Here is a 16,603-nt window from a genome sequence, read left to right on the forward strand (position 1 = left end):
CTTATCTAAGCCTAAAATGTTGTCACTGCTAAATAAGCTCACCCTTTCTAGGTCCTTCTGAACTCTGGCTGGCTAGTCAACTCATCTGTTCCTGGCTCAGAACTTGGCTTCACATTAATCGATTCAATCTGGCTTCTCTCAGCTTCTCCTGAATTGCTCTGTTTTGTACAATACACACTTTGGCAGTATAGTCTGATCTTTTGGCTTCTTATTCTCTGGTTTGTTCTGTCTTCATCTGTGTCTACCATGTTCCCCCTCTGAAACCTCTCTTTATAACTGTCCTGGTAAAACTGCCTCCTTTCTCCTTCCTCTCTCTCTGCACTGCGCACTTAAGTAGCTTCCCTTTCCTCTCTCCTTTTGAGAGTTGGGCAGATCCTATTCGGTCAGATCTTTCTCTGATTAATCACTTTGTCTGCCACCAATTAGATATCACTTTCAAACATGGGTGCTTCTTTCTACAAACTAAATTTATCTTCATTGTTTGGGATTAAGGGTAAGTCTGTATTCCTGCCAGACAAATTAGTTATGTGCTAATGCTGAGCCATATCATGACTAAAAACAGGTCTTTTTTTTCCTTCAGTAAATAACACAATCTTGAGGTTCACAGTGTGATCAGATAGCCTGTAACATTTTCTGTTCTTTGTGCCTCTGCCTGAAATAAGTCTGCTTTTACTACTTGACAAAACTCTCTAGTTGAAGCCCAACGTAAAAGTTAACTTAGCTAAAGCATTTTCCAATCTTAGAGTTGTTTCTTCCTCTGATGCTTCTATGCTATACTGTCCAACTTTGCTTTGGTCCAAGTGAGGCAATTAACATTTTTAATAGAACTTTCTCCCTGAGTTACAATGTGAAATATCCAAGGTTAAGGATCAGTCTTGTTTACTGGCTAGAAAACTGGTGAGTTGATATTGAATGTATGCATACAGAAATAAAAACAAGTAAAATTGTTTGCTTAGCCAAAAGGAAAGCCTTAGGGCCCAAGTCACCTCCTGAAAAAAACAAGCAACATAGCAAAGTTCTTCAAACTTGTTAAAAGCTAACAGGTTGCAAATACATAGTCCTTACTTGCTGGAAATGTATAACCAGTTGGTTTTAAGTGTTTGCCTATAACAAATCTAACTAGTTAATCACTACAGCCACTTGATTTTGCCTCTTCCTCTAGTCCCATCTTGTACCTAGGGCACTGTGATGACAGGTGGGATTAGGCATGGTTCTTGACCTAGAAAAAAAAAAGAAGAAGAAGAAGAAGAAGAAACCTTACAGTTCAATGGTGAATGATAAATGAAGAACCCACTCATAACCTAGAAACAGAACTGGATGGTGCTAGAGTAAAGCTAGAATTGGAGGGAAACAGATATTTCCAGGTGATAGAAGAAATAGCATTAATGTCTGCCATTTGAAACCAGCTTTGAGCCAGGCAGTGGTGGTGCACACCTTTAATCCCAGCACTTGAGAGGCAGAGGCAGGCGGATTTCTGAGTTCGAGGCCAGCCTGGTCTACAGAGTGAGTTCCAGGACAGCCAGGGCTACACAGAGAAACGCTGTCTAGAAACACCCACACACACACACACACAAACACAAACACAAAAGAAACCAGCTTTGAAGACTGGTGTGAAGATTAAATGATTATTATATTCTGTATATATTGATTAGTGGTGGAAATTAATGCAGTGGAAATTATTCCCTAACCAGTTTTTTCCCAAATAACCACACAGAGACCTTTTAATATTTCAAAGCCTTAGGCCTTGGCTGGGTACACTCTCAACTAGCTCACTTAAGTTAAACTAACTACCTAGCCCCAGCCAGCCAGAGGGTGATGAGTTACACTTTCTAGGCCTGTGATCATATCTGTCTCCTCCCATGTCCTGGTGTAAAGGGTTTCTGCCTTCTTCCTCCCAGAGTTTCTTTTCTCCCTCCCAGGAAGTCCTACCTTCCACTTCTTACCCAACTAGTTGACCACCAGATTTTTACTAAAGCCAATTAGAGAATGCCTTAGGTAGGTGAAGGACAGAGACACAATACAGAGTACCACAACACTGGTGAAGAATATACAACAGGGAAGAAGGGTCATCCATGGTGATATAAGAGCAGGAACAAGTCAGGAGAATAATAAGTGAATATACAATATTGGAACATATGGAAACTAAAAGGAATTCTGGGAAACTATTGCTTACGCTTTGAACCACCCATTGTTTTTCACAGCCTGCGTCTCTGCAAATGAGGCTTGGGTGCTTACACTTTTCCCAGACTGTGTTAGTTACCTTTCTTATTGCTGTGACAGAAAGCAACTCACAGTTTTAAAGGGAATACTGTCCATCATGGTGGCAAGGGTGTGGTGGCTCTTTAGTAGCAGGAGCTTGCAGCAGCTGCTTGAGTTATCCTAGTGAGGCTGTAAAAAGAGACAAATACTGATGCTTATCAGGATTTCTCCTTCCTCTTACTCAGTCTTAGATCCCACCCCATGGGAGGACGCTACCCCATTTAGGTTGAGTCCTTCCTCCTTAATTAAGTATCTCTATAAACACTGTCACAGAAATGCCCAAAAATGTGTCTTCTGGATTATTCTAAATCCAGTCAATGGAAATTAACCACATTACAGTGACCTATTTTTATGTGCAAGTATTAGACAGGTTGGTAAGAATACATAAGTCTTTCAATCTATAGTTGAATGCACATCTAGAATCACCTACCATATTGTTTCCTGATCATTTTTTTTATCAAGAAATCATCACACATTTTAAATAAAATCTGCTTAACAATAGAGCTCTGAAAATAAAATGTCATGAGTGTGTGAGTGTGTGTGTGTGTGTGTAAGATGATCATTTAATTGATTAGCTCTCTTTCTTCTGTATCAAGTTATTTTGCCCACAACAAAACTAAAAGTTATCCTACACTTTTCTCCTGGTATTAAAAAAACTATATTTTATGTATATGAGTGCTTTGACTGCATGTATGTATAAATATACATCCCATGTGTGCTTGGTTCCTTTAGAGATCAGAAGAGGGTGCCAGGTCCTCTGGAACTGGACTTTACAGATGATTATGAGCCATCATGTGGGTGCTGGGAACCAAGCCTTGGGTCCTATGCCTGGTCCTAAGAGTAACAAGTTTAGCAGTCCCTCCAGCCTTCTGTTAATTTTTAATGTTCAGAACAAGTAGGTTATTTGTCATTTTTTTTTCAGTAACAAGGTGTGTGACAAGGTAGGTGATTAAATCTGATGCTTATGCTTGCTAGGTCAGCAAGACTTTAGACAGACCAAATCTCAATAAAAGTGAAAAGAAAAAGAATGGATTGATGGATGACCAGGTTGAATAAATAAAGAAACAAGTGAGAAAAAATGTATTTAGTAAAAATAAAGATTGAATACACAGGTTTACTTTAAGGCATATCAACTTTTCTATGTGTTTGAGATAATCTTACAATACAATTGAATGAAAAATAAGAAAATTATAAGCTTTACCACGATAGTTGCAACATGGAGGAAGATATAAATGGGAAATAAATAAGAATACAAGGTATGGGTACTATTCCAGCTCTTTAGTGGAAATGTTCCCTTTACTACTTTTCCTCATTACTTAAGTATGTTAAAGTATTCTTCATTATGTACTATTTCATATGATAAAAATGTGAGGAATATATCAGAATTTGAGGGATTTTTATCAATAATAATAAGGAAGCACTATTTCTTAGATTATATCCCAAGAAACCATTTTTATTTATTAAGCTCTTTGGGTATATTTTTATCTGTGAGTATGTGTATCTCCATATACTTGTGTGTGTGTGTATGTGGTGGCCAGATTTGACCTAGAAATCTTATCACTTCTCCACCTTATTTTGAGACTGGGTCCCTCACTGAACCTGAAGCTTACTGGTTTGCTAGACTGGCTAGCAAGGTCTAAGGCTCCACCTACCTGTGCCTCCTGAATGCTGGGATAAAGGGTGTGTGCCACCACATGACTCTTCATTTAAATTTTTGTAAGCTTTCCAGGTTCTGTGAGTTAATTCAAAAAGCTAGTTCTTTTCTATTTTAACATCTTTTTGTCTTAGGGTTTCCACTGCTATGAAGAGACACCATAACCAAGGCAACTCTTATAAAGGCAAACATTTAATTGGGGCTTGCTCACAGTTTCAGAGGTTCTATCCATTATCATCATGACAAGAAGCATGACCGCGTCTAGGCAGACATGGTGTTGGAGACAAAGCTCAAAGTTCTACATCTTGATGTGAAAGCTACCAGGAAGATTGTATTCCAGGCAGCTAGAAGGAGTGTTTGAAAGCCCACCCCACACAGTGACATACTTCTTCCAACAAGGCCTACCCTACTCTAACAAGGCCACACTGCCTTATAGTGTCACATCCCATGGGCCAAGCATATTCAAACCACCACACTTTATTTCTGAATTCCTAAAGATAATATCTTCTGACCCTAAAACCTATTCTATAGCAAAGGTTGTCATGCACTAGGACACCCTGAACTTCCTTTTAGGAGCAGAATCTCTGCAGTGCTCCTTTTCTATCAGAAATATTAGCAACGATTAAAGTAAGATCAATATTTAAAATAGCATAGGAATAACAGGTAAGAGTTGACCATGAATGCCCAGGAATGGCGGTGGATAATGAAGAGGTGAGTGGGATGGATGACTGCATAAACTGCAAAATGTAGGCTGCTTACTGGCAAACAGTACACACATTATTTAAGATTATTTTTCTCTTACTGCTTCTGTGTTTCCAAATTGGGCAAAAGTGGTAACAGAACAAATATTAAAATTAAGAAGGAAATGAAAAGGAAAAAAATCCTCAGGGTATCATTAATTCTATCATCTTTCTTAATTTTTCCATCATCAATATCCTTGTCTCTCTGAAGGTCTACATGTTATAGTAACCTGTGTAGGTTAAGAATAGGTAAATGATAGTTTTCAAAGCACAAAGGAGTATACTGGTAGTTTTAAGTAAAGCATCACCCTTTGAGTTTCCTTGGACAACTATTTCCTTTTGTGAATTTTGCTTTCACTATTTCCCTTCTATGAGTTTTACTTTCTTTCTTTTTTTTCTTTTTAAGAGTTACTTATTTTATGTATGTGAGAACACTGTCACTATCTTCAGACACACCAGAAGAGGGCATCAGATCTCATGACAGATGGTTGTGAGCCACCATGTGGTTGCTGGGAATTGAACTCAGGACCTCTGGAAGAGCAGTGAGTGCTCTTAACTGCCGAGCCATCTCTCCAGTCTGATTTTTGCTTTCTTTTCTTATTTTTTTTTATTAGATATTTTCTTTATTTACATTTCAAATGCTATCCTGAAAGTTCCCTATACCCTCCCCCTGCCCTGCTCCCCTCCCCACCCACTCCCACTTCTTGGCCCTGGCGTTCCCCTGTACTGGGGCATATAAAGTTTGTAATACCAAGGGGCCTCTCTTCCCAATGATGGCCGACTAGGCCATCTTCTGCCACATATGTAGCTAGAGACACGAGCTCTGGGGGTACTGGTTAGTTCATATTGTTGTTCCACCTATAGGGTTGCAGACCCCTTCAGCTCCCTGGGTGCTTTCTCTAGCTTCTCCATTGGGGGGGGGGTGGGGGCTGTGTTCCATCCTATAGATGACTGTGAGCATCCACTTCTGTATTTGCCAGGCACTGGCATAGCCTCATATGAGACAGCTATATCAGGGTCCCTTCAGCAAAATCTTGCTGGCATATGCAATAGTGTTTGGGTTTGGTGGCTGATTATGGGATGGATCCCCAGGTGGGGTAGTCTCTGGATAGTCCATCCTTTCGTCTGAGTTTTGCTTTCTTTATTGATAAAATACTTATTGAGGCTAAGTTTCCATGAGTTAAGACCCTATTATTTAATGTGCCACAGAAAACCTACAGTTTACTATTAACACAGCATAATTATTTATAGTGTATATGTGTGTGTGTGTGAATGTATGCCACAGCACATATGTGGCAATCAGATGACAACTTGCAAGAGTCAGTTCTCATCTTCCACCAGCTCTTGCTGTCAGGCTTAGGGGGAAGGCCCTTAACTCACTAAACCATCTCACCAGCCCTGAGTCCATGTTTCTAATTACATTCATTTATCCTGTTACATGTTCTAAACCATGATGAATATACTCCATCAATCCTTTGTTTGTTTGTTTTTTACTTTTATTGAAAATAGATCCTTCTCATACAGTATATTCTGATTAGTTTCCCCTCCCCACTCTGTTTCTCCCCACTTTCCTTCCCATTTGTATCCATACCCTTTTTGTCTTGCTAGAAAATAAGACATCTAGAAAATAATAATAAAATAGATCAAAAACAAACAAATTGGAATATGGCAAAACAACCAAACCAAACAAGAAAAAGGACCAAGGAAAAAATGTAAGAAACACATATAGATGCAGAGATACACACATTTGCACACATAGGAATTCCATACATACCCAAAACAAGAAGCCATAACATATATGCAAAGGACCTGCAAAAAAAAATATCCCAAACTTAACATTATAAGCCATAGAACCTCCAAAGATGTGATTGAGTTTGTTTTTGTGTTGGCCATCAACTGCTAGACTAAGGCATAAATAAGAGTAATTTGTTCCTCACTGAGACTCCCTTAGAGAAAATTATTTTTTATTTCCAAGTAGCTATCAGTTGGAGATATTATCTTTAGGAATTCAGAAACTAAGTGTGGTGGTTTGAATATGCTTGGCCCATGGTATGTGACACTATAAGGCAGTGTGGCCTTGTTAGAGTAGGGTAGGCCTTGTTGGAGGAAGTATGTCACTGTGGGGGGTGGAGGCATGTGTCTGCATCTCCTTTCAGCCCTAGGACCTCATCTGGTGCAGACCCTTACAGGCCCCATGCAAACTGCCAAACTCTCTATGAGTTTACCAGCTTTGTAGTTAAAAGGCCTTGATTCTTTGGTCTTCTCTGTCCCCTTTAAGAAAGTAGTAAGGTCAGGCATGGTGAAGTGCACCTTTAATCCCAGTGCTCTGGATACAGAGGCAGTCAGATTTCTGTGAGTTCAAGGCTAGCCTGGTCTACAGAGCAAGTTCCAGGACAGCCAGGGCTACATAGAGAAACCCTGTCTCAAGAAAACAAAACAGTAAAAACAACAACAAAAGGAAATGTACTTAATGTGTCATACATAGTGTCTGGCACATTGCACATGCTCAGGAAGTGGGCACCCATTATGATGATGGCACTGGTGATTTCTGTGGGCACTTGGAAAGGTTGTTAATTACTTAGGTTGTTCTTCGTGGTCAGAATCATAGGTCATTTTGGTGATGTTGTTGGTAGTAATGAGAACTAATTTTAAAGTAGCATAATAATACAGAATATATTTGGTTGGTTTTCAGAAATTAATTGTTTTAATAAGTAGCACTTTGTTTTCAGTAAAATTTGTTTGTAAACTATTACAGATATTTCTTCCAGAAACAAATTTTAGCGTTATCAGTCTCATTTAGTACAAATAATTTTTTGTGAAGAAAATTTAGTTTAAATACAGATCAGTATGAATGACCTATCTCTAACTAAAAGGCTTATTAGTAAAATTGCATTGGTTAGGAAACCATTTTAATTTTTTTCAATTTCTGTTTATATAGGAGGCCGACAGTGGGGAGGAGGAATGCCGGTCACAGCCCAGAAGGTACGTTTATTCATTTTGTCTTATGGCATCTATGTAGTTAAATTTTTTTCTAAATCTTTTTTTTTGGTTTTTGGTTTTTGGTTTTTGGTTTTTTGAGACAGGGTTTCTCTGTATAGCCCTGGCTGTCCTGGAACTCATTCTGTAGACNAGGCTGGCCTCGAACTCAGAAATCCACTTGCCTCTGCCTCCCAAGTGCTGGGATTAAAGGTGTGCGCCACCACGCCTGGCTTCTAAATCTTTTCTGGTCTTGCTGGATTAGTTTGTTTCTGTTTTACAAGATGCTGCATTGATACTAAGAAAGGAAATGAATGCTACCTGGTGTAGTGTCCCCTACCTATAAATCTCTGCACTTGAGAGGCTGAAACAGACCCTGTCTCAAAACAAACAGGGATGGAGAGCCAACTCAGCACTTAAGAGTGCTTGTTGCTTTTCCAGAGGACCCAAGTTCAGTTCCTAGCACCCACATGGGGCAGCTCATAACCACCTGTAATTTCAGCTCCAGGGCATCTAAGGTCTTTCTGTCCTCTATGGGTACCCACACCCATGTGGCACATGGTAATTCAGTGGTTAAGATCATTGTCTGCTCTTACAGGGGACCCAATTCAATTCCCAGCACCCACATGGCAGCTCACAACTGTCCCCAAGCTCAGTCCCAGGGGATCCAACACCCTCTTCTGGCCTCTGAGAGTACCACCAGCCATTCACATGTTGCACAGATATGCATGCAAATAAAAACCCACACACAATTTTAAATGTTTTAATTTTTTATTTTTAAAACTAGAAAAACACTTTTTAAAATGAATAAATGGAACTTCTTTAAGAATCCAGTTGCTAATTCAGAAAGATTTCAAATGATAGATTGTTTTTCAATGATATGGAAGCTAGTTTGAGCTCAGTTTTCACCAGGTCTCTTGGAGGCTGGAGATGTAACTCAGTTGGTAGAGTACTTGCCTAGCATGCTCAAAATCCTGGATTTGACTCCATAGCACTGTGTAAGCCAGGCACTGGCAGTCTACACCTATAATTGAAGCCTTAGGAAGTAGGATGATCAGAAGTTCAAGGTTATTCTTGGATAAATAGCTAGTTTGAGGCTAGCCTATGCCACATAGGGAAGCCCTGTCTGGAAAGTTCTAGTTCTTTAAGTATTAACAAAATTTATCCTCTGAAGTCAACCAAATGATGAACCATCATGAGTAATCTATACAATGGATATAATAAGCATGCTTATTGTAGAGAAACTAACCTGCTAAAGAGTGTTTTATCCATCTATAAAGAATTAGGGGCTGGAGAGATGGCTCAGCAGTTAAGAGCACTGACTGTTCTTTCAGAGGCCCTGAATTCAGTTCCCAGAAACCACATAGTAGCCCACAACCATCCATAAAGGGATCCAATGCCCTCTTCTGGCATTTATTTATTTAAAGTATGGGTACTATATATGCATGTATATGTGTACATGCATATATAGTACCCATACTTTAAATAATTTTTAAAAGAATAAAATTATGTCACGGAGAAAAAATGCATGAACTGGAAATCTTCATGTTAAGCCAAATAAGCTAAATGCAGAAAGTCTGTCTCATGTTCTATACATATAGAATCTAGATTTTAAAAATAAATCATTAAAGGCTGAAGAGATGGCTCAGCAGTTAAGAGCACTGACTGCTCTTCCAGAGGTCCTGAGTTCAATTCCCAGCAACCACATGGTGGCTCACAACCATCTGTACTGGGATCTGATGTGACTCAGGTAGGGAACAAACAGGAGAGGAGGTGGAACAGGAACAAGAGGAAGGAATGTGATCAAAGAATGTTATTTACATGTATGAACTACAAAAATGAAAACAATTGTCTTGTACAATTCATCTTTGTTTGCTAAACGAGAAAAGGAAAGAAAAATTAATAGGCATTCGTTACTGCTTACATACTATAACTTAAATTTAAAGTATAGTTCCTTTTCTTTAGTAACTGAGGTTTTTGGCAACATTTTTCTTGTCATAACTATCATATGCATTTGGCTTAAAGCTTAATTTCTCACTTTCTTAGAGAAGATCTGGCAGTAAATCCTATTTTGAATAAGGCTAAGAGATAGAAATTCAATAGACATTTTAGCAGAAGCGTTGTAAACATTACTCTCATTACAATTATAAAAGAGTCTAAAGCATCCTTACATTTCCTTAGAGATTCAATCTGAATAGCTCTGAGTTAATCTCAAGTTTTACATATTATCTTGGTATTCACTGGTATACTTTTTCTTCCAAAAGAATCACATAATTATGAGAAAGTAAAACTCTCATATTTTATTTACATCACTGAACTGTCAAGTCATAAAAAAACATAAAGACCTGCCTTAAAGTTACTAGTAATAATTCATTAATATGCCGAGCAGTGGTGGTACACACCTTTAATCCCAGCACTTGGGAGGCAGAGGCAGGAAGATTTCTGAGTTCGAGGCCAGCCTGGTCTACAGAGTGAGTTCTAGGACAGCCAGGGCTGCACAGAGAAACCCTGCCTCAAAAAACCAAAAAGGAAAAGAAAAGAGAAGAGAAGAGGGAAAAGAGAAGAGAAGAGAAGAGAAGAGAAGAGAAGAGAAGAGAAGAGAAGAGAAGAGAAGAGAAGAGAAGAGAAGAGAAGAGGAAAAAGAAAAGAGAAGAGAAGAAAAGAAAAGAAAAGAAAAGAAAAGAAAAGAAAAGAAAAGAAAAGAAAAGAAAAGAAAAGAAAGGAAAAGAAAAGAATCATGGGAGAGTCTGGCAATGTCCTAGGGTCTGAAGGAATGGAAGAAAAACTATTCAGGAATCTATTGCAGCAGTTTAAGCAAATGCTTGGTCCCCGTTGGAGAGCTGCATGAGGACAGGACCTGTTTTAGTGCCCACAGCAATTAGCAGCTGGCACTCAGTAAATGATTACTGAATGAGGAAGAATGTTGATATCTTTCCTATAAATAATACACATAAGAAAGAATTTTTATGAGAAGATACACCAAAAAGTTCACCTTTGGGCATATAAAGCAGAGGGAAGCATTTAGGTAGAAAGAGCTTGATGACAGCTAGAACATGTAGGCCTGTGGGTGTAGCTAATGACAGAGGCCTTGCTTGCCTAATATACACAAGGTCTTGTTTCAGTCTGGCCCTCCTCGTGTCCTTGGACACAAGATAGCTTCACAATGAGGCTGTGCTACTAATTCCTTCAGTTTGAGGCCAAGTCTCTCCTTAAGGCTTCTTCTCTGTACCTCACCGTGCTTTCCTTATCTCGTATTTGCTTATTTTCTTTTTACTTTTGAGATGCAACTTCATTTACTATCAGCCTGTTGGGAGGCATGACTTTTCTATGGGTTTATTAAACATTATGACAATAAATGCACATCTTTCATCTATAGAGACTATAGATGCATTTTTGTCTGGATATGATTCCAGTTAAAGATATATTAATCTAAAGAGTGTATTATATTTAAATTTAAAAAGAGAGAAATAGGACAAAGAAGAATGCATTATAAATATGAGCTGGCAGTTTAATCCTGATCTTTTAATTTTTTAATTTAAATTATCTCCTAATTAGAAGAAAGTTACAGAGGAGCTTCTCCCCAGTTATTTGAGGTGCTTTACCCACCTCTCTTCTGCTTCAGGAACAGTGATGATGTTAACTTTCCAGAGAAAAGCCAAATGGTTTTTTGTGCTTTTAACAGGAGAGATGGTGTGGAGATTGGTGGCAGATAGATAGACCTCCTACTAGAAGTAAAACACATATATAAGAGAGAAGAGGATTTGGGCTTTTAAAAAATTAGAGTTTTTAAATTATTGATAACCTCTTGTGACTGACGACACTGAAGTTGCTGCTCCCCTGCTGAAGCCTGGTGGTATCTCTTGCCGTGGCTCCTCTTGTCATTTTTAGCAGTGTTTGTGTATGACCACAGGAGGTACCATGAGCTGTCTCCCTCGTCTTCTCAAAAACTTGAGGTACTGCAGAGTGTACAGTTTTTATACTTTTTAAAATTAATAACATCCCAAACCTCCTCCTGTCCTGTCGCCTCTGAGAGGATAACCCTTCTCCCAACCCCCACTTCCCCAACCTCCCAGCATTCCCCCACTCTGGTGCCTCAAATCTTTGCAGGGTTTGGTGCATCCTCTCCCCCTGAGGCCAGACATGGCAGCCCTCTGCTACATGTGTGCGGGGGTGAGGGAGCCTTGAAACAGCCTGTATATACTCTTTGGCTCAGTCTCTGGGAGTTCCCAGGAATCCAGGTTAGTTGTCACTGTTGGTTTTCCTGTGGGGTTGCCATTTCCTTGAGGGCCTTCAACCCTTTCCCTAATTCTTCCATAGGGGTTCCTGACCTCTGTCCAATGTTTGTTTGTGGTATCTGCATCTGTCTCAACTATTAATGATGCTGTGTTGTGCTTGAGGACAGGAACCTAGCATAGCAGCCCTCTGAGAGGCTCTATCTAGCAGCTCAGTGTACATTTTTAAAAGCTCTTTTCTTAGCTACTTAGCAGTAGGAATTTTCAATGAAGGACTTTTGTTTTAGAAGGTATTCACTACTCTTTATCATCTAGCAGCTTCAACATGAAGTGAACGGTCTTATTACCAGGGCAATTGTTTATAGGAGTCATATACTCCAAAGTAAAAAAAATCTGAAGTAGAGTTCCTCCTTTGCTAGAAGGCAGAAGTAGAATTGGCTTTAACCCTTTTTCACAATGCAAAACATTTGTATATATCATTATTCAGCTCACAATGAAAAATGGAAGGGTATTAGAACAAATGATCTCAATTTTTTTCGACTTGTGGAAGAAAAACTTTAATTGCCATTGCATAAAACACCTGTATGAAGTACAAATCGGTTTTGAGAAACATTAGTAGAGAATATGCCCTAGACAGTGGAGGTAACTGGATGTAAAAACTCTGGCAGTAATTTAATAGAACAGCCACAGATGTCAGCTGAGGCCGCATCTAATGGGGACGAAAGCCTTGTCTGTGGGGAATTTTGGATGATGCCTGCAGAAATATTACACTGTGCATAAACCAAATTGTATCATTTTCACAAGTGTCGTAAAGATTCATACAGTCAAAGGTCTTTTCTACATGCACTTCAGTTCCACAGCAAGAGTGGCATAGAACACCTAAACACAGAAGAGAGCATTCATGCAAGATACCTAACTCCTTGATATAATAATGCATACACTTCAAAATGATTACACCATCATTACACCTAGGGCTTTCTGCAACTACGAGGTGGTGGTCATGGTCAGCACGGTCCTCAGGATGAGCATCTAGAAAGCAGCCACCACCTCCTGTGTGTCTTCTCTTTTTGCGGTTTTTCTTCTTCATTTTTCCTAATCAACTCTGCTGTTGTTGCTGTTTCTTAGTAAAACTGGTAAAAACAAAATTGTAATCGTTGAACATAGCACTCTGGCAATCAAGACGTTTAAAGCCGTCAATCTTCTGGGGCGAAGAAAGCACTGTGCGACATTTAGAACTCTGATTAACAAACAAGGTGGTCACAACTTTTCCTGGCTTGAAGACTTCNACAACTTTCCTGATCAGGTCGGCATAGGAGGTCTGGCTTAGGTTTGTTTCAAAGCTAACATAAGAAAATTCTGGTTCTGGAGTGATGTGAATAGTCCAATATGTTCCATCCGATTTCATTCCATTCATCAAGTAGCCACAAGGATTGAACAGTGTGGCATCAATGACAGAACCTGGTATCAGGTCATAAATTCCACTCTCACGAGTGACATCCTTTGCAGTAACACCATCTTTCATGTAGAACTGGTCCATAACTGCTGGGTCAAGCTCACTCATCAGAATTTCCAGGGTTTGANCTGGCTGACTGATTACTCNGCTCTCTGGGAAATCCAAAGTATACAAGTACCAGCAGTCAGAATTCATGCGTCCCATACAATATGCTGCTCCATTTGNGAAAATTGCATTAAGAAACTCGATTTCTTCCTGGAAATTCTGGTGTGGNTACCCTTGGTGAGAAGGCTTCATGAAATTCTTACGAGAATAAAAGAAGCTTTGAATTGAGTCAAACCCACTGTAATCCCTAGCAAGCTTCAACAGGGGAACCAGTGCTTTCGATAAGAGGGTGGTACCACATGTCTTCAAAATGAAACGTCTCTTGGAGACAAACATGCTACTCTCAGTGAGTACATAAGCTTCCTGCTTGTCAGTCTTTGTCACACTTATGATTGAGCACTGCACATCCTTCAAAAGGACATGCCACTCAGATCTTGGGATGGTACGAAGATCCCCAGATCCCTGGCTTGCGTCGGACTGCTGTCTGGAAAACCAGACCTCCAGCAGTTTCTCTGTCCCTTCGAAAAAATGTGCAGCTTCCATCACTGTGAGAGTAGCGAACAACCAACAACCACAGAAAATCAACTGAATTAAATCTCTTCTCCTCCTGCCGCCGCTGCGGATTGTTCCAACTGTGTTACTGAAGTTCAGGTTCCTTTTTTTTTTTGCTATAATTTTATATTAACTTTAAAAAAAAAAGGACTAATAAAAATTTCCCGGCTATTTTCGTAAGCGAAAGTTGAACGTGAGTCTGTTGGAAATAGAGGCAGATACAGTTCAGTCTCTTGTAGTCCGCTGCTTTCCCGTTAGAGACAGTTGATCGAGCGCTAGCTAATGTCGCTGGTCATACTGTGTAAGCCGATCTCAAATTTAATGCTAGTTTTGTTTTCTTTTCTAGTGGAGGCAGGACAATGAGGAAAGGCGACAGTATAGTGATAGCAGAAAGAGCTGTTCTCAGGGTGAGGGGAAACAGCTGACAGTCACGGATTCTATGCCCATAGTCCAACCATTTGGCTAAAGCAGGAAGATGTTGAGCCTTGAAGTTGAAGGCCAGCCTGAGTACAATAGTACGGCTGTGAGATCCTGTCTGCTTAATGGGGAAAAGCAAAATTCTCAAACAATTGAAATAATATAATTACTACCTACTGTCCCTCATTCCTTGCAAGAGGGATAAACTGCAGGGAAGGGCCTGGAACACCCTCCAGATCGAGCAGTAAAATCAGCCACTAGCTGACTGTGCACAGAACCGCTTATAATGAAATTGAAATTTTCTACAAAATTCAAATCTTCTATGGATAGAAGATGATGATTGAATGATTCTCTTTCTAGCCTTACTTATGTAGAATGCTCTAGGAAGCATTTCATTATTTTGTCCTACTACACATTAAGTTATTAAGTTTTCATTTGTTTGCTTCTAGATTTACTTCCTTATCTGGGGGAAGGGAATGCACACTGTGCATGTAGAGGTCAGAGACATCTGTTGAGAATTGGGCTGTTTCTCTCCTTCCATTCTGTGAGTCCCAGAGATTGATCTCAGGTTGTGAAGCTTGGCAGCATGTGCCTTTACTTGCTGAGCCATTTCACTGGCCCTTCTTATTAAGTTTTCTTTGAGTAATACTTTGTAGGTAAAGTATGAGCCTTCTCTCTAGAATGTTTTGTGCTTCTTGTTTATATATCTGGGTATTTATTTTGTGATGGTGGGGATTACATCCAGGGCCCCTCATACTAGATAAATATTCTGTCATTGAGCTACATGATGAGCATTAATCCTCTAAAAGCGACAAGGCATAAAGAAGCAAGTGAAGCAAAGCCTGCCAGCGTCCTCCTCAGTCCTCTGCTCTTCACCTACACATTCCTCTGAGGCAGGCCGGTAATAATCTCAGTGCATCTCCTCAGCTCCACAGGCTACAGCTGCTTACCCGTACCAGATTACCTGTGTCTGCCTACCCTACCCAGATTGAAAGACCACAATACAGGACTCAGAGTTTTTGAAACAAACCAACTGAAAATAAACTTATTAGTAGCTAAGCTTTTCAGAGGGGTCTGTAGAATACAACTGTAGTGGTATCACAGAGGTGAAAAGGGAAGGCCTTTTTTGGTTGACTGTTTATGGCCATGGTCTTTGTTGAACTATTTGGGATTAATGATGAATCTTTTGAGCTAAATACTATATAGTGGAGTAGGCCTCATAGAAGTGGTGAAAATATTTTTCTTAGGGCCAATGAACTGGCTCAATAAGGAAGAGTGCTGCTTCCAAGCATCACAACTGGAGTTCAATCCCTGGGACCTACATGATGCAAAAGGACACCGACTCCCACATTGTTCTCTGACTCCTACCTGGGTACCATGTCTTATGCCCCCCCCCAACATATTGCACAAAATAAAAATGTAATTTAAAAAGTTCTTTTTTTCTATCTGTTTTGGGGAATGTTTTTTTGTTGTTGTTTGTTTGTTTGTTTGTTTGTAGAATTGGGGGCTGGGTCTCACTGTGTAGCCCTGGCTTTCCTGGAACTCACCACATAGACTAAGATGTCCTCAAATTCAGAGATTCCCTGCCTCTGCCTCCCCAGTGCTGGATGAAAGGCTATCATATCCTGTTCATAAAAAGATCTTAAAATCTAGTCAGTTCTCCAGGGAAAGCATATTGCAAGAGATTTTGCTTTAGATGGATAAGCAAACTATGGCACACTCAAGGAGAATCCTCAACAAGTTCCTTATTTACAGTCTACCTGAAGGGAGCTAATATTCTGCGAAGTCCCTGAGCTTTGTGCTACAGTTTTATGCTGAGTCCAATAGTACCTTCCTCAGTACTGAACCTGCCTTAGACCCTCAGGGACAGGGAGCTGCATACGTTGAGAAGACCCTAACAGGAACTCTGCCATGCTGAGCCTGAAGGCATCCAGGCAGTGAGTGGGTTCTGGAAACTGACAATGATGTGAAGTTCTACCGGGCCTCCTGTCTTTTCCTTTACAGAGTTTCTGAAGTATTTTAAAGTTTTTAATACTGATTAGTAGTGCCATGACTTTACCAAATTAGCAAATTATCTTGAATAACCCTGCCCTACTGACAAAACAAAGTAGTCAAGGAAACAGAAATTTTTGAATGTATAATCTAGGGCAGGAGAAAAGTTTCTTTTCTGTCAATTTAAAAAATGTATAGAAACAGAATACATACAACTGCATGT

At 39.7% G+C, this 16,603-nt stretch overlaps 2 protein-coding genes across 4 annotated transcripts in view; one reads left to right on the forward strand and one right to left on the reverse strand.

The window, feature by feature from the left end:
• Ssh2 (slingshot protein phosphatase 2) overlaps nt 1-16,603 on the forward strand; it is a 244,958-nt gene that overhangs the window by 99,509 nt on the left and 128,846 nt on the right. For all 3 annotated transcript variants that reach the window (XM_029483719.1, XM_021178063.2, XM_021178064.1), the window contains one exon: nt 7,592-7,635. In XM_029483719.1, the coding sequence (XP_029339579.1) occupies nt 7,592-7,635 (44 nt within the window). The remainder of the gene's footprint in view (nt 1-7,591; nt 7,636-16,603) is intronic.
• LOC110305903 (S-adenosylmethionine decarboxylase proenzyme 1) lies at nt 12,381-14,272 on the reverse strand. The gene has a single exon (XM_021178065.2). The coding sequence runs from the start codon at nt 13,960-13,962 to the stop codon at nt 12,958-12,960; it is 1,005 nt and encodes a 334-aa protein (XP_021033724.1). The 5' UTR covers nt 13,963-14,272; the 3' UTR covers nt 12,381-12,957.

Source organism: Mus caroli, chromosome 11 (genome assembly GCF_900094665.2).
Source record: "Mus caroli chromosome 11, CAROLI_EIJ_v1.1, whole genome shotgun sequence".
Classification (NCBI taxonomy): domain Eukaryota; kingdom Metazoa; phylum Chordata; class Mammalia; order Rodentia; family Muridae; genus Mus; species Mus caroli.